At 45.8% G+C, this 27220-nt stretch overlaps 1 protein-coding gene across 5 annotated transcripts in view; it reads left to right on the forward strand.

Moving 5' to 3' along the window:
- The window catches only part of LOC142578984 (RNA-binding protein 26-like), a 100319-nt gene that overhangs the window by 15692 nt on the left and 57407 nt on the right, over window positions 1-27220 (forward strand). For 4 of the 5 annotated variants that reach the window (XM_075688745.1, XM_075688742.1, XM_075688744.1 and 1 more), the window contains exons 5-11: window positions 2032-2270; window positions 5207-5425; window positions 6384-6542; window positions 15081-15182; window positions 21453-21596; window positions 23943-24183; window positions 25555-25735. In XM_075688745.1, coding sequence (XP_075544860.1) covers window positions 2032-2270; window positions 5207-5425; window positions 6384-6542; window positions 15081-15182; window positions 21453-21596; window positions 23943-24183; window positions 25555-25735 — 1285 coding nt within the window. The remainder of the gene's footprint in view (window positions 1-2031; window positions 2271-5206; window positions 5426-6383; window positions 6543-15080; window positions 15183-21452; window positions 21597-23942; window positions 24184-25554; window positions 25736-27220) is intronic. The other variant, XM_075688746.1, reaches the window with a different exon arrangement.

A 27220-nucleotide genomic window follows, 5' to 3' on the forward strand; every position in this document is an offset into this window, starting at 1 on the left:
TGGTAACAGGGGAAGGGGTAGGGAGAGATTTACGGGGCAGAGCGAGCTGTGGGGGACCCTCCACCCGACCTACCTCCCGAGCCGCCTCCATTGCTGTTTTCTTCTCCGGGGCCCGCTGCACCCCTGAAGGGACCAGGGTCACCTTGGCTGGGGCATTGGTCTGCAGGGCCTTCTTGTAGGGTTGTTATGAAGATGGGGAAGGAGGGCGCCTCACTGGGAGGCACACCGATGCCTCGCGGGATCGGGACCGAGACTTAGAGCATTTCCGGAACTTGCGACGGGATCTCGAACGGGTCTCCGACCAGACATGTCTGGTCTCCTTCGTTGGGGCGCGCGACGTTCGGGTCTCCGCCGTATCTGTGGTAGTGGTTGGGTCGCTGGAGGGTTGGAGTTCACGCTGCTCTTTCTCGAGAGCTTTCCGCACCCAAGCTTTGTTCAGTGTCTGCCTAGCACGCCGCAGGCAGTTTGGATCCGCTGTAGGGTGGGTCCCGTCACAGGATCTGCAGTGTGGGGTGCACGGATGTAACGGGGTGGGGTTGTCAATCCCGCACGTCGCGCAAATGACCACGTGCGGCGTACGACAGTAATCAGCCCAATGGCCGAGCTTGTGACATATCTTGCAGACCAGTTGGCGGGGTCGATGGGGGTAGCAGCGGAGTTCTGCGGCATAGAAATGCACGTAGCGAGGCACTTTAGGTCCTTCAAATGTTACCAATGCAACGTTGGTTTGACCCACCATTCGTGCTTCAAGTATTTGAGTTCCAGCAGCCAAAAGCTCATCCACTAGCTTGGAAGACGGTGTCCCGGGCAAAAGACCAGGAACAATTCCCTTGCATGAGTTGTCTTTGGCCGCAAAATATGTTGTGATGGGGTAGACCCGCTGACCAAGGTTCAGCTCCCTCACCTTGTACAATGCGTTGGCTATGTGTGACTGGGGTGTGCTGATGATTGCCAAGTTCTGCTGAGGTCGCAGTCGGAATATGATGTCCTGACGATCGTCGGTGGTCAAGCCGGCTGCACGCCATAGAGCACTGGCGAGTTCTGGGCGCGTCCACTTATCGAGGCAAAGTCCACCGTGAGGCAGGTTCTGATTCCGACTGCGCTTGCGTACGGTAGGCAGGGAGGCGTCCGGAATGCCCAAGATGTTCTCGGAAGGTTGCGTCTTTGCGTGCGTTTGACGGATGCATTGCTTATGTAGGACTGTCTTCCAACAGCCACTTGTGTCGTCGTCAGTTTTGTCGTCGTAGATGTTTGGGGTAGCATCTTCCTCCATCCTTTCCCCGGTCGGAGTGTCTACCTCTCGTTGTTGGGAGGGAAAATTGGCGATGATGGGATCGGCGGCCACTCCCACGGTATCCACCTCGGGCATCTTCGTTGTTGTCGAGGAACGTGCAGTGTTCCCCGTCGCCGATTGCGTCTTCTGCTCGTTGGAAAATGACGTTGCTGTAGATAAATGCTCCATCAAAACAGAGCTGTGAATTGGCCGAAGGCCCTTTGCACGCCCATTTAGAACATGGGCCTCGCAAGGGCTAGTCGCTTGGCGCTCTTGGTTCATGGTGTAGAAAACACGCCAAGGCAGCTATGGCCCCGGCAGCGGCAGCCACGTTGGAACTGCTTCAGAGCGTAGGGGCGCGGGGAGCGGCAAAAAAGTCCCAGAAAGAAATGGCGGTCGGTGGGAAACGGCGAGAAAGCCGCTTCCCATATGACTCCGGGCGAAAGCGGCCCGGGCAAGGGCGGTCAAGGGCGGTCGGTGAAGGTCGCGTAGTCTCAATGGTTGCACAGCGCGCCAACGACACGTCCGTTCACTTCGGCCGACTGATTGGAACTCACTTCTTCGAGGTACAGCTAAGGAATTCCAAATTTTGTGTGGAGTAGAGCAGGCCTTGCTCTTTGAAGATCTTGATAAAGACTGTATGAAAGTTTCAAATGGGTTAAAGTGTGGGCTCTATGCAGGCCATTTAGCTGCTTGGATGAAGTCTTGAAAGTAATTTACACTGCATTGTTAGGTGAACCATTGCTTACTGCATGCAGAGAGGACGAACGCCGGTCCGGACGACGGTTCTCAGACGATCGAAGACGCCGCACAACGGAAAGGAGGCGGCATGATGCTGGAAACCGACATCGGGGAGACACAACTCGGAACCGTTGGGCTGGAGATGACAGAGCAGCTCGGTCAGCGGGCACACGGGACCGGTCACATAGTGGCCGTCGATCTCGTTCGCCATCCCGTTCACGGTCACGGTCTCCTAGGTCACGCAATCGTTCAAGAGGTAAGTGGTTATATTAACTTTTTTTTTGTACTTGTAATTGCTTTGATCTCAATCCTGTCTAGCTGTTTCGGGCCATACCTGGGGATGTATTCAGCAACGATCACTTACAGTAAAACCTCAGCAGTCATTGAGGCATTACGGAATCAGGGTGTAGACGAGCCATATTTAAAAATACTGAAAGATATCCATAGCAGCTCCACAGCCATTGTAGTCCTCCATAAAGAAAGCAACAAAATCCCAATAAAGAAAAGCGTCAGGCAGGGAGATACGATCTCTCCAATGCTATTCACAGCGTGTTTACAGGATGTATTCAGAGACCTGGATTGGGAAGAATTGGGGATACGAGTTAATGGAAAAAATCTTAGTAACTTGCGATTCGCTGATGATATTGCATTGCTTAGTAACTCAGGGGACCAATTGCAATGCATGCTCACTGACCTGGAGAGGCAAAGCAAAAGGGTGGGTCTAAAAATTAACCTCCAGAAAACTAAAGTAATGTTTCACAGTCTTGAAAGAGAACAGCAGTTTCTGAATATTCACATGCCCCTACTTCTTAGCGGAGGCATTCGACTGCAGTTGGGTGCAGTCCAAAATTCAAGTCATTATGAACTGTGTGGCAAGCAGCCTTTGTGGGTCTTGGTTGCAAAACCTTTTTGCTTGAAATATTAAGTGAGACTTAGCATTTGCAATGGCTTGTGAAGCTTCTCTAAAGCCTTTTGCATGTCCCGTTTCCTGCAGAGTGTGCTATAGGCAGGGTGTCTACCAACCGGGAAAACCGGGAATTCTCAGGTATTTTGGGTAGTCTGGAAAAACTCAGGGAAATCTCAGGGAATTTGTGCTTCTATCAGGGAAGATTAGCTGTAATTTAATTGAAAGGGTACGAAAGTCGTGGTAATCCTGGCTCGTGAGCAACAGAGAGGAATCGCAACTAATGGTCTTTGATGCCGCGCCGTCTGGAGGAGTTGCCAGAGTACAGTCAACGACTGACTTTCCGGACGCCAGATAATTCGGCTGGCTTCACGGCACAACTACGTACCCCATAGGGTCAATGTGTAAGATCGTCTAAAATTTCAGACACAAAAGCGCTTCGCCGTCCGATATTCAGGACTTTTTGCCATGACCGCAGGTCCGAAATGGCATTTATCAAAACCACCACCGCTGTCATTTTGATAACCTCGCTGCCTCGACCCAGCACATTCGCACGCAGATCCGCCTGCAGCCGTAGCCACCACCGTGGCTATGCTAGGCCTAGCAGCTTTGAGGTTCGGTATTAAGCTTCTTGCCATTCTGTGCCGTGTTTTTCATTGAAAGAATTCGCCGCTGTCAGCAATGGCATCGATACCGCCTTTGTGGTCATCGCGATTGGCTTCGAAGTTCGGAAAGCACAGCGCGTTGCATAATGCCGGGTCCCGAAGGTCAGCTTCGCCTCATTACAGTAATGTTACGCTGTGAAGCATAAGTATGGGAAGGGGCAACTGTCACGGGACACAGTATGTATTCCTTAATTATACACGCCTGCACCCGCCATCTCCTGTCACAGTACAAGTACCGATATGCCTAATAAGTGTACTAGCCGGCCTTCAGAGCTTTTTCGGGCGTGGCTGTGGCGATTTGAACCCTTAAGGGCTCTAAATGACATGCTTTCATTTTTTCGGACGTTTTCGCGGCTCCTAGGGAGTCCGAAAAATCAGATGCTGACTGTACAATTGACCAGAAGGATGCTTCAAATAGTTCGTGTGGCGAATGCGCAGCCGAAGGAAAACAAGAAGATTAGGACCTACGCATTCAGAATTGAACAGGAAAGGAAGCATGCGACTTTTTTGAAGGAGCTTGTACACTAAAAGCAAAGTGTTGGCTGATGCCGAGATGCAGGTGTCCCTCATTCAAGTAAAAAAACTCCTTAAAGCAGTGAAATGCAACACTGAGGCGTTGTGTGCAGGCTCAGAGTATGTCACGACAGTTGAGGTACTTACCGGCTGTTGCGAGATAATCTCACTTGTGATAGAGTTCGGACCTCATACCAATTAGCTTGCTATCAATTGATAGAAATAGCTCATTTTCAAAAATATTCTGCATGCATCTCTTTCTTATTGGTATTTGAGAATGTTTGACTCGATTTGCAATGGGTTTTACTATTTCTCTCGAATATATCTTATTCACTGTACATTTTACTAACCTCTCCCTTCTGTTTTCTTTTTGAATGAAATAAACACTAGCCCTTACTATTCAAACTGGACTAAGTTTCTTTTTATTTTTTAACATGCTTACTAGAGAGTGACACCATTGGGCAACATGGTGTAGGGAGCCCGTCTTGACATAAAACAAAGTTCTGTGTCACTCGGGGAATATTGCAAATCCACTCAGGGAAAACCTGGAAAACTCAGGGAATTTGGAAATGTCAACTTGGTAGACACCCTGTATATGACAAAAACGTTTACTTGCAATAGCAAGATTTTGCATTGGTTCGTGTTATCTTGTCTGAAACCTTTTGTCTTTAAGGCAACAGATAAATGCCGAGTGCATGCTCAGATGGTGCCACAAAGGCACGTAAGTTCGTCAACATGCACCCGATGAGTAAGAGCATGTACATCAGCACTATAGGCAAGAGAGACCTGACCTTTATATTGCAAGTCATTTGAGTCAAGGAGCCTTTAATTCTTTATGTACCATATTAGTCAGTGTGTAGTAAAAAGAACATTTGGTCATTGTTGGAAACAAACTTGCTTTCAAGCAGTAAAACGGTGTAGTTTTAATCACCAAAAGCTTTGCCAGGTCCTTGAAGGTCCCTAAAAATGAAGTATTCTTCAGGAAAGCTGCTTCGAACACTTGCTATTGTAGGCTGCATTGAGTGTGATGTCTGGTTCTCTAGCATTAATCCTGAGGTAGTTGCTGGAGATGGCACCAGGTTGAGTAACAAATGCATATTGCCTGCACAGATGGAGGTCAACGTTCGGAGGTACGGAGCTCAGGCACACACAGTTCAACAACCAATTCCGCCCCGTCAGAGCCACGTGCCCCTGACACACCACATGGTGACACTGACTACAGACCAGGACAGCCACCACCTACCGCATCGACAACTATGTCATCAGACACTGGGCAGAGCTCAACCACTTTCCATGCGAAGGCTTCCAAGCGCTGTCGAGATTACGATGGTTGGTGAACGCCTGCAGTAGGGCGGTTTTACTATCCTTTTTTTTTATTTCCTTATTTATTTTGTGTGTGCATGTTTTGTATAGAGTTCCGTAAAAGCCATGTCACCAACTTTTGAAAGGTCACAGACTTATTTGAGCATAAGGCTAGGTTCTTTCCCCAAGATCCTTAGTCTTGAAATCACTTCTCTGTCTTATATGCAAGGTTCATTGCACCAGTGACTCTTTCACTGAATTAACAAACATTGGTAGGTGAGGCAGGTGTACTCACTGCACTAAATTGTAGGAAATTCCATTGATCATTGTCATAATCAACAATCCATAGAGAGAACAAAGTCCTGTGTCAACAGCTGGTGAAGAACAGTATTGGAACATGCCAGAAAGTAACAGACAGCACACCACTCAAATTTTAGTTTCTGAGCATTGCATATATATTAGAATGCATGTTTTGCAGCCCACATAGGCATGACAGATTTGGGGCGTCGTTTTCTATTGGCAAAAAATTCTCTGGCTGCCAGAATGTCAAAAATCAGGAGAGACCTAGCGTCAGTTCTTCTTGTGTTCTTAGATTTTAATACTCCAGGTAATCATTAACCTGAAGCCGCTGCCCCCTATGGCATTTTTCATATCCTTAGTCTGGCTTCAAAAAAGTAAACCTCAGGAATCAAGCAATTACCAGCATCATAGGACTTCATCCAATACTTGAAGCATTTCTGACATCCAGTGGTAGCCAACAGGCAGTTTCTTCTTGTGTTCCTTGTTTTTACCCATTGTGTCTGTGTCTTTGGTGTGGTGTGCTGAGAATTGTTCTGTCCCTGTATCAGCACTTGTGTGTTATATGGCTATTAGAAAGGAATCAGATTTTAAAGAAACAAAAACAAAACAGGACCACACGACACGAAGCATTCAGTTCATTCTGTCTGTTAATTGTGTTTATGCATGTGTTCTGGGGTGTTTGCAGAGCGAGGGTACTGCATGCGTGGCGACTACTGCCCCTTTGACCATGGCAACGACCCTCTCATTGTGGAGGACGTGTCAGTACTGCGCTTTGGCCTGTCAGGACCACCCCCGCCCCCACCGCCCAACTCCGCCTTGCCCCCTCAGCCAGCACTGCCCCAAGGTGAGGCCGCAAAAGCTGTGCACTTGGGAGCTGTTCACCAGTCTTAGCTTCATTTTTCTGCACTAGAGTCTGAGTACAAGCTAGTTGCTAATAAGGCAACATTTTTGAAAGAAAGAACGCAAAAGGCAGGACATGATGAATTACAAGCCAGCACAAAGAGCACTGACTTTATTTGCACCAAGGGACCCATTTATAAGCATTCACAGAAGAATAGTCCAAGCTACCCCAAAGAATAGTACACACAATGCTATCTATATTGCTGTAACTTTTTTTCCTTCCTTGTTCCAGTGAACTGTCATTTATGAAGGACAATAACTGTAATATTGATTAACATTTGGGAAGATTTAACAGAACAGCAGGTGCTTGAAAAAACTGAAAATTGGGTAAATGACATGAGAAAAAAGATTTTAAAAAGAAAAAAAAGTTAGCTCAAGAAAGGGAGGTTGTCAAAAAATAAAAGATGGCAATACAGAAAAACATCAAATATAGGGATGTGTGAATACTGAATAATAGGTTTTGAATGGAATCAAGAAAAAAAAGCCTAATATCAAATTGAATATTAAAAAATGTTTATAGCTTACAAATATTGTGCAAAAAGAGACAAAACTGCACGTGCTTGGGAGTCTACTGGCATTGTATATCAAGAATGTTGCAAGCTATCCATAATTGTGCACCAATACAGCTCATAAAGACAGTACAAAAGAGTATGAACAACTCGCAGTGCCCCGTGTTCGTTACTTCTGTATTTGTTGTCAATGACTGTGTATGTGTGATGTCGATGTGCCTTTCTTCATCAGTTGTCCCAACCTCTACTTTGGTCTTTCTAGGAACCCTTAGTGAATGCAGTCAAACCTTGATATATTACTTGCAGTGAAAAACTTCATTAAATTAAAAATTTCGTTATATCAAGGATTTAAAGTTTCAGCAGTAAAAAGAACTTCACAAAGTTCCAGAGCACTCCTGGAGAATAGTAGTTTGCCAGTAAGCATACACAAACAAATCGCAAGGAGGTCGGGGCATAATAGCGCGGTTATGAGCACCTGCGCATGCGATGCAGATCACGCCAAGAGCAATGCGTTGATGTGGTTCATGGCACCCAAGATTTGCATGTGCTATGTCATGCGGCGGCGCAGATCTTTGAGGTCATGGCTGACTGCAGTTAGTGCCCGCAACTGTCATCAAATGGCACCCACAGAATAAAATAAAAAGTCTAAAAGGAGACGGGTATTCTCAATATTTAGTAGTTGGGCTAGATTGTTCAACAGTTTGCAAAGGAGAGCGCTGAAGTGGTGCGGAAAGAAAGACACCAGACAGGAAAGACGCTCTTTCCCGTCTAGTCTCTTTTAAAGTGCATGCATGATCACGTTACAACGCATTCACTCCTTCCCCATTCCCCTTGTGCAGAAGCAGAAGGAATCGTCAGCTCTCATGGTTTTAACGCGATTGCGTTAAGGAGCTCGTGTCGCAGAAAAGCCGGTGTCGTCGGCGTCGGCGGCATTGGCCGTGAGCGATAAATCCCGGGAGGCACTTTTCCTAGCACTGCGAGCTGTTGTGGCCTCCACCAATTGTTTACTTATAAACGCAACAAATGGCACACAGCAGTGTTTGCCTTGTCCTGGCGCACGCACGCTTTGACGCTTTTTTTTTATGCTCAAACTTTTCATGCAGAAGGATGCTTGAAATAACTTTAACCTCAGCTGACATTTTTATAATTTTTGCTAGATTTACTAGCCATGCAGGCTCCATGTAGATGCTTGATATATCTGAAAGCTTCGTTAAATTGAAACAGTATCCCATATTGCTTTGTTAAATTGCAAAAAAGAAATAGTTTTCAATGTAACTAAGATCGAAAAACGAAAATTGTTTATTACATTGCAAATTTCCTTAAGTTGAGGTTTGTTATATCAAGGTTTGACTACATATATTTTTTGGCTATTTGTAAGATTAAGCTTTTGCCTGCACTTAATTTTGCGACCATGTGGGTACCTTGTTTCCTGGCACACAGGTGCCATGCAGTTGTTTGCCTGTGGCTCACCTAGTAGTCTTTACCAGCCACAGTAGCCCAGTGGCTATGGCATTGCACTGCTAAGCTCAAGGATACGGGTTCAAATCTGACTGCAGTGGCCACATTTTGATGGGGCCAAAATGCAAAACGCCCGTTAAAAAACCCAGGTGGTCAAATTAACCTAGAGTCACCCTCTACGTCATACATTGTGGGGGCTCAAACATGCTTTTGGGACAACCGAACGACAACACAGTAGTGCAGACAGTCACAAGGACACTTATTGCGTCTTTTATACACCATCTAGCTAGCCAAATTATTACCAATATAACATGCCGATGGGTGCATGACAAATCAAGGAAGTCTTGACTCACGACAACAGGATAACGGGCGAATATGTTCGCCCCCATGTTGGACACCAACGCCTAATCGTTCGTGTGTACAGTCACGCGAATGGTGGCGCGTTCAAGCGATCGTGTTGGTCCATCCTGGTGCATTGCTCGCAAGCCTTTTGCAAGATGGTCCCGCGAATGGCCGGTGTTAAGAACAGCTAGCTGCAGTGCAAGTTTTGCTGGCCAGTTGCGACAGTGGCCGGAACTTTCCTGGAGCGCCACCGCCAACCTCTAGCCACGGCGTGACTAAGTCAACTTTGTGTCGGGAACAATATGCGCGTCCTCCACTCTCCGGCGCTTCAGCTAGGATGCATTTGACGAAGCAGGCATTGTGCTGAAACCGCCACCGTTACGCTCTAGCCTTGTCGCCGTTGTGACTGAATGAGTTCGGCGGGCCAACTATTGTTACCGAACCCACCAACGCGGACGTGATCTGCTATGAGTCGGGGAGTTGCCACGGGAACGTCGTCGGAGACCTCTTCCCATGCGCCGACCAAGACGTAAGACAATGGCTACCCGGGCGCACTGCGAGGGTCCGCTCCGAGTTCTACAAAATTTGTGTGATGTCGGTTTCGGACCGAGAACCTGTGTGTGTGTAAACCGTCCCGCGGAGAGGCGGCGTGTTTACGATGACCGGACGAACGTTTCCGCCACCTTGGAATCGGGGGAGGACCGAGTGTTTATAAACGGCTGTTGTGCGGAGGCTCAAGACACTTTCTTAAGCAGTCATGTTCGACTGACACTCTCTCAAGCAGTCGTGTTAGACCGACGTACTTTCTTAAGCAGTCATGCTAGACTGATGAACTGCATGTAAATACTGTAAATAAACCCATATTCCTCATTCTCGATGAGAAGCAGTCCTTCCCTTCATCAACGTCCTCAGCGTGGATAAGTTGGACGACGGCATGGGCCAGCTACCTTCTAATTCATGCCGGACTCCAATCTTGACAACGGACCACGAGCGATGGGATTGAGCCCCCAATCCTAACACCGGCGAGCGCACGGAACATCCACGCAGCTAGCCGACCCCAAGCGAAAAAGAACAGGCTACACCTTTTTGCACCCGAGTAATCCCGCCATTAGGTGGTGTTTGCAGCACAACACTCGCACCATCTCTTGTACTACAGTCGAACCCGGCTATATCGAACTCGCAAAAAAACGCCTATCAGTTCGATATAGAGCATAATTCGATATAAGCCTGCTAAATAATTGGATGTCATAAAAGCACATACCATTTATAAAATCACTTTATTGATGAAACTAGCTTAGTTTCGCACGAAATAGTCCTGCATTTTCTTCTGCTTGGGCAATTTCGCTGCGTGCGAGGCACGCACTTCCCCACGTTGTCTAAGGAGTCGGAGCAGCTGAGGCCGCAACATTCCGCATTCGCGCAGAAGCACCGGACTAGTGCGAGCGCACCAATCACTTCGGAGGATGTGGGCCAAAGACGGTCGTTGCTTTCCTCGTAGTGCCCATTTTCACTTGTGCTCGGCACGATGTCGGCAATGTAGTCTTCGTTTCCGGGCTCTCCCGTGGTCGCGACACCATCATTGCGCTCACAAACTCGTCCACCGTTGATTCGTCAACAGCTTCCGGAAATTCTGACAGCTCGCTCCAAACTTCGGCAACAACGACAACGGCTTCGTCGCATTAATCAGAATTTACAGTCATCACCGAGCACGCGGAAGTCGGTACGGCTGAAGCTATTTTGGATGAACCACTCGTACACGGCCGTGCGTACGCGTCGGGCGCCACGGGCACTACGGGCACCGGGTCGCGAGTTAGGCCGCTTTAGCCCTAATTTCCCCCTTCAAGATCGTGCCGAGAGTGCACCTCGGAATCTTGTATGTACGTTGCAAGGACATCCTACTTGTTACTGCGTTCGACCCGGTTTATAATTTCGAGCTTCACGACGAAAGGCGAATTCTGCCGCTTCATCACGGCAACACTGCGGGAGAAGGCACCCACAATGAACCAGATAAGCAGTGAGACAACTCGCACTTACGCCATCTTGCACGACGAGGGCACAAGAGCTTCTGATTGGCTGTCTGAGCAAGCGCTGCGGGCGGGCGGGCCAGGATCATTTTTTGTAGGGGGGTGTCGGCGGCTCCGAGGTAGCGCGGTCACGTAGGAAGAGCGGTTGGATGGAGCCGCGCCGCCATGTTTTCCCGTCACCGCGAGGGAAAGCCAACTTCCAGGGGCACTTTCCGCCGCTTGACGTTCGATATATCGGGAGTCGCTACTAGTTTTGTTCGATGTATGCGTAATTTTTGCTATATATACTCATTGTAACTATACCGTGTTCAGAAATTGTTCGATATATGGCATAATTCGATGTAAACGGGTTCGATATAGTCGGGTTCGACTGTAGTCTGCAACTGCATTGACTGCCACTGGTGCAAAGCCACGCGGCAAAGCCAGACTACAGGAGGCGCAAGCCACGCGGGGAAAACAGCATAAGGGCACCCCTATCGTGTTTACAAGCTCCTATATCTATACTATACTATACAACACTATACAAGCCCCCTATAGCTACCCTCAGCACTTGAAAGTCGAGCATCCCCACATCCCCCCCAACCTTAAATCGCTATGCACTCCGGCAAAACATTCTACACGGTCTTAACATCAACACGTGCTTCGTGTTGATGTGGCGGTGTGGCTGTGACCGCACCAAGGATGTGTCCATGCATTCTTGTCCATAACCTGTGCGCTGACTATGTGTCTGGAGTACACCACTGATGTTCGTTAGTCACAGCAGCTGCTCTGCAGACACAGCGACATGATTCCAAGCCAGGATTCCGGAAATGGCAGCGCAGTAGTCAGCACAAGCAAACGTCTCTCGTGCCGACATGCCCTGCTGGCTTTTGTCCCAGCAGCCTAGGGTTGCCAGGCGGACAGTTGGCTGCTGAAATTGCTGCGCCTGGCCGGCCGCAGGCATCTCCGTTGCCTGGTCTGGCCCGACCATTGTACTGAACAGCTGACAGAAAACGAGGGATAACTCCATTCACGCTGCATGCTTAACATGCTCGACAAACACTGTAGACCAAGGGACGGCCATACTGCATGCGCATCGCCCGCTTGGTGCGATGTGCAATTTGGCTACAAAATATCAGGCGACTACTCAGATGCTAAGTTCACATGAATAAAGCTCACTTTCTTAGGTCGAACCAGTAATTTCAATTCGAATGAGGGAAGCAAAGTGCGGCACCTCAGCGCCATGGTTCACCAGATTGTGTCCCTCCACGTGCGGCAGGCAGCTCCGAAAAGCCTTAGGCGTAATGAGTTGCTACCATGGCAACAACCAGCATCCAAAAACAACACCCAAAATGGGTGCAAAATAGGCAGCCGCGAGGACACATCAGCTCTATGAGGTGGTCCTACTCTGCTCGGTGTAAACATCATCCAAATGGACGGCGCCCACTGTCCCAGACTGTGTTGGAGGTCTCGGTGCCAGGCTGCAATACCAGACAGCCCATAGCGGCAACTGTGGTCCGCAGCCACCTAGCTCCCAGAGTCAAAGGAGTTAGAAGGTGATAACATAATAAACTCGGACTTCCATACTCACTCACTTCAGGCTTGCCAATGCTCTGGAGGTGCTAGGGCTTGCTCTACCAGGATGCAGACCATGTGACCCTCGTACCAAAGAATGTTGCTTAAGAACACTTGCAAAAAGGATTAGCATGTTGAAAAGTTAAAACATGCTACAGCAGCCATCACCTCACTCAAGAAAACATGCCGTCGATGCTACCAACCAAAATCAACACTAGGCCTACGCTTCGGTTCAAACAAAAGTTGTCTTGAACCAAACAAAACTGTCAAAACTATCATTAGATGCCTGAAAAGCTCCACGTTGGACAGTCAGATCTGAGGTCTTGAATGGGCTCATGGGACAAACAAGGGACAAGACAGTACTGCAGACTATCACAAGGGTATTTATTGCACCTTTTATACGTCTATCTAGCCAGCTCAATCATTACTAATGAAACATGCCGATGCACTCTCGACAAATCTCGGAAGCCTGTCTCACCGTGATGGGATAGCGAGCGAATATGTTCGCCCCTATGTTGGACACTAATACCTAATCGCCCATGTGTACAGTCACATGAACGGCGGCACGTTCAGACAATTGTGTTTGTCCATTCCGGTGTTCCGCTCATAAGCCTTTCGCAGGGCAGTCCCGCGAATGGCTGGCAAGTGCACGAAACGTCCACGCAGCTAGCCAACCCCAAGCCAGTGAGGAACAGGCACCTTTTAGCACCTGAGTAACCCCACTATTAGGTGCTGTTAGCAGTGCAGTGCTCATGCTATCTCTCGTACTAGTCTGCAACTCCACTGACCGCCGCCGGAGCGAAGACACGCGATGAAGCCAGACTACAGGATGCACAAGCTGTGTGGGTAAAATAATATCAGGGAATGCGTAAAAGTTGGGCGTCCTCGCAACCTCATAATCAGGTTGTGGTTGTGGCACATAAAACCCCCCAAATCTATTTTTTTTTTCACCGAATCCCTGCCATTGCAATGCTGTAGTAGGTACAGCTGTTCTGTGAAGTTGCAACTTCAAATTTACGTCTTTCTGGAAGAGTTGGGACATCTATGAATAGTACGCCCTGCAACCAGCTTTGTCTATTGTCAACTGTTTCTACTAAAATAGTGTCTCACATGTCTTTTTTCTTACGGCATCATAAACACTGATTATTATTAAAATGAGAGTATGTATTTATGGTACATATTTATGCAAAATTTTTACTGTGCCATCGATTGGTCACTGATATTGGAGGAAAAACAATGTCCTCAGTAACTTTGTTCACAGATTTTGATTGTATGGTTCTGTTTTGTTTGCTACTTGTCTATAAATGTATATGTAAGGAAACTTGGGTAGAAGGCATGTTTTGCAATAACAAAGCCTTGTTCTAAATGCTTAATTACAAGAAAGCCTATATAGTTTCATCTGCATGTCCATGTTTTACCCTGAGCCACATTCGAGCCAAGCCGAGCTTTCCGTATCCACCGGTATTCCCTTGTCCTCGCAGCACTTCTTGAAGAAACTCGCACGAACAGTAGCATCATGTTTCCCTCTTGATAGTACAGTAGGAAGCTCTGTGGGGTGCATGTGGTTGTTATGGTAAAAGGAAGGCACTTTGTAAAAGATGCCCTACCTAATAGAACAGCAAATGCTGCAGCCTGGTGATCTCGTTTTGATAGCGAAACGCTGTTGATTTATTTCATTACTTCTGTGTTCTACATCTTTCCGTAACCACAGTCACCGACTTTGGGATCATCCCATTTCATTGCCTGTGGCAATGCAAAGGATGGGAAGATAGTGTGTGCATTGATCAAAATTCTTTGCTGAATTTATTGCACTTTAACTTGGAAGCAAAAGAAAAAAGGATGTTGATCAAGTTATACAGGAAAAGAGACTATAAACGTCAAATCTGTTTTTAGCCAGCTCATTCAGCTAGATTGCAGTGAAACCAAGCGATTTGAGAGGTGCTTTGCAAGCAGCCAATGGTAGGTGTTGCACAATATTGCACATAACTGAATAAGATTTCACAGGAAGCTAAAAGCTGTTTCATGTGCCATAGCCTCCTATATACACTCTGTGCCTGCTGGATCATCGACAAGCCAAGGAAAAGCGGCTGTCATTGGAACTATGGTGCTGGCGCCACTTACGTAGGGTCGTCTTGAGTGCACTTTCTACATTTTTGGTGCTCATTGCTGACAAGAAAAAAAATGAAAAGAATGCACATCATTCAAAGATTGGTAGTGGCCAAAGGAAATATGAATTTTTTTGTGTAATGTTGCTTTTCAAAATGAAGTCATCTGCTACATCAGCTACCATCACACTCAAACACTGTTGTTTCTAGAGCACCGACAAGTCTTTCCCTTTACCATCAATGGTCTTAGGGTGCTGGCAAAATTTTATCATTACCCTGCCCGAAATACCATGACTCTTGCCCTACATAAGTGGCGCCTCCGTAACGGGGCAGCATTTATTGGGTGATTCAGCAGGCACAGAATATGTGCAGGAGGCCTCTGCATGACTGTTTGAGTGTGGTTTATGGCACTGTTGGAACTCCTTGGTGGTGGGTGTCCTCTCTCTCTCTCTCTCTCTCTTTCTCCTTCTCCTTGGTGGCTGCTTGGCAGGTGTGCCCTCACTGGCCCAACTGCAGCAGGTTTTGCCACCCATGGTGGGCAGCAGCCAGGAGTCTCTGCCGTCAGCAGCAGCAGCCGCCGCAGCAGTCGCCGGTCAGTGCGCTCTCTGCTGCCACCGCCACTGTACTTGTGGACAACTTTCTGTGGCGCTTGACATGGTGGCTCAGTGGCTGTGGTGTTCTGCTGCTCAGGGCACGACTGCATGTTCAATTCGCAGCCATGGCAGCTGCATTTTTATGGGGGTGGAAAGCAGGCGCACTTCAAATTATTTGAGAGCTAGCCCCCACTACAGAATCTCTAATAGCCTCTCTGTTGCATTGTGATGTGATTAACTCCATGATTAGTTAAGCGTACACAAAGAACCTCAGAACCATGCACTGGACTTGTAACAGGTATTTGCTAGAAAACTAATGGCTTCCAGTGGCATCTTAATTTTAAAAAAGAAGAAAAATGTAAATATATGAGCCATGCATATCATAGAAAATTTTTAAAAATCTTTTCATGGAATTTAACGTTCAAAAGCAACACTGAGATATTAGGATTGCCATAGTGGAAGGGCTCCAAATTAATTTCGACCAACTGGGGTTCGTTAATGTGAACTTAAATCAAAGTACATAAGCTATTTTGCATTGAGCCTCCATCAAAATGCAACCGCTGCATTTGGGAAACAAACCCGCTACCTGGTGCCCAGCAGCAGAGTACCCCAGGTGGTTGAAGCTAATCTGGGGATGTCCTTCCCCCCTGCACACTATGGTGCCTCTCATAGCCAATGTGTTGCTTTGGGACCCTAAAGCCCATGATTTGAGCTTCCTGCAGCCATGAAGGGAAAGCTATGAAGGCAGAAGAGCATGCCTGACAGCACTTCTGAAATAAACGATCTTGACTACAACACTTAGTATGCTAATACAGTTAAAACTTGATATAACAAAGTTGTTAAAGTTGGTAATTTGCTGCATTATATAGAAATTTCGTTAAATTTAAATTCTTCCTTTTATACAAATAAGTACAATCGCTGATCAATTTTTGTTACACAGAAAGGGCTGCAAGATTTTTCTAATCCTCAGGCCATCGAAAAAGGCAAATTTGAATGAGGAAAAAAAATTTTTGTTGGATTAGAGGGTCGGCAATGAAAGATACGTTTTCATGACGTGTTGACAATATTTTTACATCGGTGGTACGAAGCGAAGCCAGCCACGCTTTTGCGTGCGCTCCGCCCTCGCAGTGTCACTTGCAGTGGGACGATGCTATCAGGAAAATGCCCAGCAGCAGAAAGCAAACACTTAGTCTGCCTCTTGCTTCAGCGCTTTTTCAAAACTCGGGATTGTGCAAGCTCCAGTACTAGTACTAAATGCACTGGAAGACGGCGCACAAGATGCCACACCATCTCATCATGCTCACCCTTTGTACAAACAGAAGATTAACCTTAAGAGAGGGCATGTGGGCTGTATATGCGCTCAACCGTGCTGACACCCATGCACAGTCACGACTGCGTTAGAAAAGAAGATGTGCCCCCAGTTTCTCCCCCTTGATCCCATTACTGCAAGCATGCTCCCTCCCTTATCCCACTTTCCCCTTGCTTGCGCAGGAAGATGGTGACCTCCAAGTCGCCATCCTTGTCGGCTCACCTTCGTGTGCTTTCACTCCCACCCAAAGCATACAGTATGGGGCGTGATAGTATCTGATCGCACTTGAGCTTTGTGCACAGCATGCTACTGCTCTGTTTTGGCTTGTGGGGCATGCGATTTTAGAGGTGCTTTCGCAAGCAGCAGCTTTTAATTTGACCATCTGCATCCACAAAAGTTTTCATTTATTGTCTCCATATTCCTTCGAGATGGAAATAAAATTTCGTTTTACAGTCGAACCCACTAATCCCAGATATAACAATCTGTCCGATATAACAACCACATTTGAGTGCATATACAATTTTCTGACCCTGCCTATTGAAACTGCTTCCAGATATAATGAACATCTTTAAATCGCCGTACTGTTATATAATAAATTCTTTGAGCTGAGTCACAGTAAAATGAGAGCTCACGCGAAGTACCAAAGCACAGAAGCGCGACAAAACTGGATGCACGCAGCGTGCGTCCCCTTAAGTTCAACCACCTCGATGATATGGCCCTCGAGATGAGTGAGTGAGTGCTGCGGACAGATTTCGAAAGCTGTGAGGAAGTTCACTCGATTACATGCCATGAGGTGAGGCTTACAACATAAACAGCATATCCTGGAATGTGCACTGACGTTTGCGCCGGTGCAATATCAGATGCCACGGTGGTAGCACTCTTGTTTTTGTGTAATTGTCTGTGCAGCACCACGTGCATTATGCCTATTTCAATGATTTGGAACAACCATCTACGTCCTCCCATCATTGGATCCACACTGCACCACGTGCTGCCGCCGCGTAATGTTGCAAAAGGCGGGCAGATCGGAAGATCACGGTTGAGCAGCACTTCGTTTACGTGTTGCCGACTGCTGATAAGTGTTCGCGGTGACGTTCCACCTTTCGAACATTAAATTTTTTTGCACAAAGTGACTTAGATAACTTAATTTTACAAATCTTGTGTGACTGACGTGCTGCCTAATGCTGAGACCACTATGTCCAAGACCTTCGCAGAATGGTGGCATGCTGCAGTAGTTTCCAAAGTTTACACTTCCGTCCAACTAGAATGCTTCACTCTCTTGTGCAGAATACAGCCCTCGCTGGTAGTAAAATATATCACTCGCTCTAGTTTTTAAAGAGCTGATTTTGGTCTTTAGATGGACATTTCTAATGGAAATTTGCAACTAGGTGCAGGGGCGTACTGGGAACAAAAATAACACTTTAATTTAGTTTTCGGACCACAAAGGGCTGCGGAATTGTAACTTAGCTTCAGTCCGGTTAATATAACGAACTACTGATATAACGACCACTTTTTGTAGAACCATCGAGTTCATTATAGACGGGTTCAACTGTATTAAAATCAGATGTGAAAACACTTCATGATATTGAGGTTATATATAAATACATGGTGTTTTATGAACAAGTTATAAAAAATAAAAAAGTTAAGTACTTCATTATATGGAGAATCTTGTTATAGTGAAGCTTGTTATATTGAGCTTTAACTGTACAAGCTGTAACTGTTAAGTATTAATTTTATATTTTCACTTTCCTCTTCTGTGTTTTTGTCATAAAACATTGTCACAAATAGGGTGCTGTCAAAATATGCCATACTATTTGGCACAGTGACATTTGCAGAAGCTGCTGTGCCCCTGTAACTATCCCTTCATTGCCACCGAAAGTTGTCCACGAGTATATATCTTCCTTCCTCTGCTTCCTCTCTTTCACCTCCTCTGTTGCCACAGCTCACTGCTTCCGCCACTGCTTCTGTTACTTTATCCAGCTGTTCAACTGCCGCACAGCACATGACCCTTTTGCATAGCTCTCTATAGCCCACCCAGAAAAGTCTGCAGGGAGTGTTGCCATATGGCAGGCAGTGGAGACGTCATGCATTGTGGGGCCTCTAAGGTGGTGTGTGCACTCCAAGGCAATGTTTCTAGATTGCTGTGAGTTTGCAGATTCCACTTTGGAGTTTGCAACGATGACCATTCTTCCATTGCTTGGTATGTCAGCCATGAGGTTCACTGCATGCTACACTGTGTGCCACTACACGGTAAACAGTGAAGGGGGCCTGAGGCATGTTATGGCCTTTGAGATCAACATCCGCTGACCAAACAAGCCTTTTTCATGGCCTCCCATCATGTGGCACTGCGGCTTCAACCATGGCAACTTGCCGCAACGCTCTCCATCATTGGATGATTACCGTGTAAGCTTTTTCCATTGTCTGCTGCATCACAATGCACCTGGCTCACTTACTAGCCATGCATGGAAGGTAATCAACTGACATTAATCAAGAAGTGTTCCCAGTCCTAGCAGCCAAACCCTCTTCTTGCAGTCTCTCTTCATCCCTTCATTGTCTACCATGTGGTGTAACAGCCCGACAGAATTTTCAGGTGATTAACTGAAGGGAAATAGAATATGTGAAGGTCACTCAACAGCAAAGCTCTGATGGACACTGCTCATAGCCTTTTAACCTGTGCCCCACAGAGCATGACAGATGTGCATAACTGTTCCTCTGAAGTCTGGATTCTCAAAAGAGGGAGTGACAAAGATAAGCATTAATCCTTTGTCGGTTTATCGCATATAGGTCATTGGCCATGTTACACTAAGCACACTAGTTTTCAACATGTTGCCAAGGGTAGGCAGCAGAGGGCTCAGTCAATCTTTTTGAGTGATACATGAGGAAATGCCATTTTTCATTGGCTCCTTTTGTGCTGCTGAATAGTTCATATGTTTGCCTGAGGGAGGCAGTTATGATGGCCATGCCCAGACACATTCCGTTTCCAGCCTCCTTAGCAAGCATCACATGAATAAATTGTATTGCAACTAGTTTGTTCATTTCACTATTTGCCATATTTTGCTGTTTCAGCCAGTCTTGTAACCCTCTGCTGCTTCCAGGCTTGATAATTGCCCTCACTGTGTTTGGGTTCGCAAATTTACAGCAAAGCTGTTAAAGGCCAACTGCTACATAGTTTCAGTTGGCCTTGACCAATCTTGGCAAAGCTGCAGAGCTGGTAATTGTATAGCTTTTTGTTAGCAGTCTCTAAATGGCATCCAAGAAAAGATGCGTGCACCTGGTAGTGTCGCGATGACACTACCAGGTGCAGCAAATCCCAGCATGCCACGTCCAAGATATCTTTTTAATGCACTGCAGGCATCAGGTTTATGGGCTGGCTCGCATAACCATGCCTTAAAAACCACAGAGGTCAATCAGCGAACTGTAGTCTGACTTAAAGAAGGCTCGTCACCGCCACGGTATACATGCTGCACAGCAGCACGGCCTCCAAGGTTGCGGAGGTCACCCCGAGAAGATGTGCGTAAAGTGATGTCACATCCAGCAAGCATTGATGGCATCTTTTTTTTCAGTTTCACTGTCCAAAACAGCTATTTTCGCAGCTTTTCATGATGCTTCCGTGCATATTTCAAACGTCAAATTTTGCACGGATGCTCCTATATATCTATACATTATCTTAAACTAGGCTTTTTATGCAGTCCAAAATTTAGTTGCAGTTGGCCTTTAAAAGGTAGATTTAGCTCGGCTGCTCCTATCTAAATGCATGTAAAAGGAGAATTAGTTTTTCTCGACCACTACTGCACCAAACTTGACGAGGTTTGTTGCATTTAAAAGAAAAACTTAAAATCTAGTGACTATTGGTTTCGAATTTTTTATTAAAAATTGGCAAAAATAAAAAATTTTCTGAGAACGAAGCTATCAAGTTTACAACTCTGTAACTCAGCAAGGAAAAATGATAGCACTGTTCTGTGCATTTCATCCAACAGTACATCTAAAGCGAACAAAATTGATCTGTTACACATGACCCTCAAAAAGTTTACTAGTATTGAAATAAAGTTTTTGCAGAACCCTTGTACATAGTGTAACCAATTCACGTAACATATAAATTGACATATTGAATTTGTCCGCTTTGAATGTTCTAATGGATGCCGTTTACAGAACCGCGATAGCTGTTCTTGATACAAAAAATTTCACGCTTCTATTTTTTTCAATCTTGCGATTTCTTGAAAATCTTTTTAACAAAATTCATGCCCTAAATCGAAATTCCGCTTCCGACAGTCGCTAAAATTTAACTTTCCCACTCAAATGCAACAAATATCATTAAAATTGGTCCAGGGGTTACCTCAGAAAAATGTTTTTTTTTGTGTATGTTTTACATGTATTTGAATAGGCCTCATCGGAGTTGGCCCCGAGCTAAAGCTTCCTCTTAAAGGGGAGTTTTGCAGCAGTTTTCCTGCAGCGAAGGCAGGCGTGCTTGGTATCAATGAGCAATGCGACCTGCCCCAAAGACCCAAATTTTTTTCTTTGAAATGCAATTATCAATAATTGTAAAATAAATGTTACCCTGCACACATCTCACATAAATGGACAGTACCTTCATTTTGCAGCTTTTTTTAGCCAGTCATCCGTAATTTTTGTTTCTCACATCGTATTTTACCAGCTCCACATTGGAGGTCAACCAGGAGTTTGTACAGCTGCGGCGGTAAACATAGCGGCACAGTCTGCATGGGAGCCCCAAAGTGGCTGTATGACTAGGGCCTCAGTGAGAACTTGCAGGTGATGTTGGTAATGAATGATCTCTAAGAGCCAGCAAATACTAGACCCCTAGTACTTCCGACAAAAGGTGTGAGAACTCGCTTATACAGCTTCACTGTCTTTGATGTATCGGTTGCTTAAATTGGCATACATCTGCAAAGAATGTTTTTTTTAGGACAACCAGAGCTTATTTTTGGCTGTCCTTGTCCTCCTGCAGAGCCGTACAACCCAGAAGCCCCAGGCATGGAGCGTCCTCTGAGAGTGGGGCCGCCCCCTTTCTGGGGTCCACCACCAGTCTTCCACGCAGCCAGGGCCCCCCACAGGGAGCTGATTGGAGTGCCAACCGTGCCCCCTTCGCAGGGTGAGCACTCCCTAACTGGGAAGCTGCTCTTGCATGTTGCAGAAAGCCACAAAGGAACTTATAAGAAGAGTTATTGGAAAAAGGAGTGTTAGTGGTTCTTGGCAAATATGACACAGATCTCCCAGAACGTGGCCTCTAAAAGCTACAGTGTACTGAAGCAGCTGCAGATCTTGGAGGTCATGCCTAGCTGTTGCACTGGCTCTCAGCATTAATTCCGGCGAACGATTATAGCGGCAGTTATATAGTTCTTTCTTTTGTTCCTTTTTAATTATTTCTGTTCGTTTTATTTTTTATGTTCGTATTTATTTCTGGCCCTTAACGTGGGAATGAACCTTTCGGTGAAAACGGTGCTGGCATAGCCGGTGACTTGAGCATGCCTTGGATCCCCTGATTTACCATTGCATCAGAAGTAAACCTGCAGCTCTCACCATCTAGTAGCAGCACATAGAAGTATGCAGCGCACAAAAATTCACCGACACATGCGAAGCATCGGGGCACCAAACATGATGGCTTCTGCATTTGAATTCTTTTTTCCGGATTTTGGGATGCCAAGTAAGGCGTGCGGCTCTTACTTGGCATCCAGTAGAAAACGCAGTAGAAATGCAGTAGAAAATTTTTTTGCAGTGAACCTTTAACGGTAGTGCCTAGACTCTGCTTTGGTGTGTCTTTATGTACAATTTTTTCCCAAACGGGCCTTAAACAGTGTGTGTAGTGTAGTTAATGATTCCTTCTATTTGACTGTAATACAGTCAACGACCAATTTTTCGGACATGCCCGACAATTTGACGCCATCGTGTCACCGCTGCGTACCCTTACACCTGAAATTTCGGACACGATACCCCTTTGCCATCCGATTTTCCAGACCTTTTGCCATTACCACAGGTCCGAAACACCATTAGTCAAAGCCACTACCACCGCTATTTTTATCTCGCAGCCTCAAACTGGCATTCTCACATGCTGATCTGCTGGCAGCTGTAGCCATCACCATGGCCACACTTGACCTAGCTGCTTTGACGTTTGCTACCAGGCTTCCTGCTGTTCGCTGTCATGTTTTTGTTTTTGGTTGAAAGAATTCGCTGCTGTCGGCAATGGCACCGACTCCGCCTTTGTAATCCACGTCAGTGGCTTTGAAGTTCGGAGAGCATGTGAGCTTCGTGTCAATACAGCAGTGTTAAGCAGTGAAACTTGTGCCAGTATTGCGGTGAAGCATACCAAGACTAGAAAGATGCAACGGTCACGGCACACGATGTGTATCCCTTAATTATGCACGCATGCACCTGCCATCTCCTGTCACAGTACAACCACCGATATGCCTAATAAGTGTACCGGCAAGCTTTCAGAGCTGTTTTGGACGTGCCTGTGGTAATTTGAGCCCTTGGAGGGGAGGGCAGTAAAAGGCATGCATTCATTTTTTTAGATGTTTTTACGGCCTCTAGGGAGTTCAAAAAATGAGGTGTTGACTGTGTAATTGCGTTGTTTACGAAACGGATGCATGGGTTCAGTTTCAGTAAAGACACTTTTTCGCCTCATCATTGTGGAGGTGTGTTTAGGATTGTCTCTGCTGTAACATTACTGCTTGCAATAGTAAACATGGAGCTTTCTTTTGTGGTAATGCCGATATTAGGCTTAAAAAAAATATGCTTGCACTAGAATTCTTTATCAGTACTGTTGGTGCTCTATAGCTGTTATGAGTCTCCTTGCTTTGCCTTCTTTTTTCCAGCTCTTTGTGGTTTTTCTGTATTCTTTCCTGGGCCCTATTCTTGGCCAAGCATGTGGGCAGTGTGTGCCATGCTGAATGCCATTTTGTACCTTTTTGTTATTGCACCTTTATAGGGATATAAAAAAAAAACATGTAGTTTAGACTGATAAAGTTTCTTCAAAACTTTATTTTTGTTAGTTTTGCAGGAGGTTGTGAATACTGAAGAATAACCCCCATATTCAGAAATGCACCTAAACTTGAAGCCCATGCTTGACTTGATATAAATGAAGCCTGGTGGAAATGCACCCAATGGGCTCATTGCGTTTCCTCTGAGGCGTTCATGACAGGCGTTCATTTAAATCAAGTCAAGCATGGGTTTCAAGTTAAGATGCATTTCTGAATATGAGGGTAAGTCCAAACTCTCTCTCTCTCTCTCTCTCTCTCTCTCTCTCTCTCTACCCCCCCCTCCCTGATGCCTCAACCCTAGCATTAGTATGTCAGTGCGATGTCATGGACTTATCAAGCCTCCTCCTTTAGTAAAGGTGTCTTTTCTTGGTATTGTATAGGCATAATTTTCTAGTAAAGCGCTGAACCAATTTTTCTCTTTAGTGTCCCTTATAACCATAGCAACATTGACCTTGCTGCAGCTGACTTGAGTCAGCCTCCGCCACCACCTCCGCCCGGGCGGACTGTTCTCGGTCCACCAATGGGTCCTCCTCCTCCAGGCCTTGTGCCTACGGAGGAAGGGGGCACGCTGTCCGCTGCCCCTCCCCCTCCGTTGCCCCAGGGTCCGCCGCCACCCATGCGAGGACCGCCCCCACCACCGCCCCACCATCATCATCCTCATCACCCTGGTGGCTCGCAGGGAGGGCCACGCTATGGAAGGGGGTCAGTAGTCAACTTCCTTTTATGTTGTGCAACATTTTTTGCAACCATCGAAAGGGGAAAATTGAGCAGAAGCTCACTTTATTTCATTTATGCAATTCTGTTGACCAGCACAGGTCCAACCTAGAGAAGGAAACATGCATGCAGTATAGACACTATGGCACTGAAGAAAAAGAAAAATAATTGCACTGCTGAGCTGAAGTTGCGGGTTCAATCTTGGCCGTGGCAGCCACATTTCAATAGAGGTGTCGTACATGAACACTTATGTACTTTTATTTAGGTGCATGATAATGAACACCAGATGGTCAAAATCAATGCCTCATAATCTGATCATGGTTTTGGCACATAAAACCGCCGCAATTTTCTTTAAAATTTTTCCAGAACTGCAGTAATACAGTATGTCAATACAATTTTAGCATTGAACTACGGTATTCACACAACAGGTCCTTGAAGCGCAAATTTTTCTGGAAGTAAATTGCCGTCGGAGATTGACTTAGTGAGTGAAAAGATAAATTTTCTTTTTCCCGAACAATTGCTTTTCAGCAAAAAGAGCGTGGCAGTTGAAGCATGAGTTGTTATGGATTCGGTGATTGCTGTTCTTAATTGATCGGTGGAGGTTGGTGAAGGAGTTTACGTTTGATGCTGCACGCTTGTGTTGTAAACAGGGTGCTTGTTCTCTTTTGCCATGTGTGCTGTTTTTGTTGGCATTGGTATAAAAGCATTTAGACATTTGGCTGCGACCAGAGAGTACAGGGAGCTGCTCCATAAGCATAGCCAGTTTGTTGCGACATTACGGATAGCAACGTCACGGCCTCTTGGCGGGTTCTCCCCTTCATGTCTGCAACCATGCCTGCTACGTTGCTCTGGGCAGTGTTCATGGTGTGCCTCAAAACATTTGGAAATGCTTGAATATCAAAGTGCGGCACTCAAGGCCTTGAAAAAGTCGTGAAAATTTCGTGACGTGCTTAAAGATTCTTGAATTTCGTTTTACAAAGCTCAACTAATTTTGTTTAGACGTCTGGCCACTAAGCGTAATTCAGAAGTTAAGCCAGTGTTTGCGGAGGTTTGATTCTGAGCCTTTCATAGGTATCCTTTCTTTTGTGTCCATTAAAACATTTAAAAAAGAAAGAAAAAGAAAAGTTTCCTCGTTGTCTTAAAGATGAGACTATCTCTAGAATAGTGCACATGCATGTGTTTCTTTCTCTTTCATTTTTCTTTGTCTTTTTATTTTTTTTACAAAGCTGTTATTGAGCGCTTGAGCATAATGCTTGTGCTTTTACTGACGATTGCAGAAATCAGTGCTCTAATGAGCTCTGTGCAGCATTTGAAGTAGCTATGTGAAACCATGCTCTTTATGGTCTCTCTCTGAAACAGGGGAATGCACGGCAGTGGTGGGCGGGGTCGCATGGACTACGGTCGTGGTGGCATCAACAACCGGGCAGCTAACCACTACGACCGCTGCGAGCTTGAAGTGCGCAAGGTGCCACGAGCTCTCAACACAATCACTCAACTGAACAACCACTTCTCACGCTTTGGAAACATCGTGAACCTTCAGGTGCACCATGCTCTGCGTTTTATTTAGTTAAAGCTCTTGAAAACAAAGTTACTAGAGGGAACTCGAGCACTGTGATTGCTCAGCTACTCCATGAATAATCGGTACTACAGTAAAACCTTGCTAATTCGACCATCGTTAATTAGGAAAATCAGATAATGCAGACTTGTTCTTTGATCTCGGCAAGCGTGTGCATTATTCAGTGCGATCAGACTCCTGTTAAGGGGGGACCCTGCGCCTGAAAACTTTTGTTTTAATTCTTGATCTATTTTGATGAAACTTGCTGAGTTTATGTATTTCAATGTTCTAGTTTTAAATATACATCCAGTTTTCTTGCAGAGTAAATAACTTTCCAGAAATTGAAGAAATTCAGCTTTGTAGCATAATTTGCTTGGAGTTGAGCTGTCTACCAAACTATGCATGGCATAATAAATATAGACGTACGAAAGTGATGTGGAAATAACAAAGAGTGCAAATAAGCAAGTGTGGTGTTCTAACGCAACTTTATATCAAATTAGAAAATTGCAAACTTCAGTGAGAGAAATCCATCTAATGGCGAAAAAAGGAAAATTTCTTTTTTAATTTTCTAATAAATGCAACAACGTTACTTTGTGAGTTTGTACTCGACACAGCTTTTGCCTTTCTGGAAAAAGAAAAAGAATTACAGTGATAGCGCAGGTAGAAGCAGAGATAATGCACCTCCAATACGGCATCATCATCAAAATTGCGGCTTTGAGGAAACAACAAAAAACGTTTCACAATTGATATATTGAAAGAAAGTTAAAAAAAAAAAAACAACTCCATAGGCCATCAGTAGGCACTAGGTATAATTCATGGGCGTTTGGCCGTTGTCGGTCTACAACATAGCATGCACTGCGAGTACGTTCACTTCAAAAGGATTACATGTTCTTGGGCCCTCAATTCTCCCCGCGAGCTCCATCCTGACACAACTTCAACGCGGAAAGTAAAAATTGAAAATTCGAATTTTAGGCCAATTTTTGGTCTCAAAGACCTTGGGTCCCCGCTTAATTCGGACGTATTTGGTTGCACATCGGTTAATTCGAACTCTCGAGGCTCGGCGATTGTGGCGTGCCGCGAGTATGCAATGCAAAAGAGCAAAAACTTCGATAGCGTCCAACTAAAATGAAGCGGTGGAGTTCGCATCGCATCAGCAGAAATCATACATGAATGACAGCAACGCTTGAATGCTTCATGCTTATTTGTGCCTTTAACGCCTTTACTCTTGCGTTTATCGCCACACATATCATTACGTTGGCCGTGTCCCTTCGTAACTGCTTAGTTGCCATCCATGATCACGTTGATAACCACCACGGTTTCATCCACAGCATTTGTGGCAAACGGTGTGCTATGGTGACTCTGTGTGTGCAATGGCCGCGTGTTTTCAGAACTGCAAGGTCACTGTCTATGATCACGTCGATAGCGGCCACTGTTTCTTTCGCAGCAGTTAGAGCAAACACTACCGTATTT

The sequence above is a fragment of the Dermacentor variabilis genome, chromosome 4 (genome assembly GCF_050947875.1).
Source record: "Dermacentor variabilis isolate Ectoservices chromosome 4, ASM5094787v1, whole genome shotgun sequence".
NCBI classification, from domain to species: Eukaryota; Metazoa; Arthropoda; class Arachnida; order Ixodida; family Ixodidae; genus Dermacentor; species Dermacentor variabilis.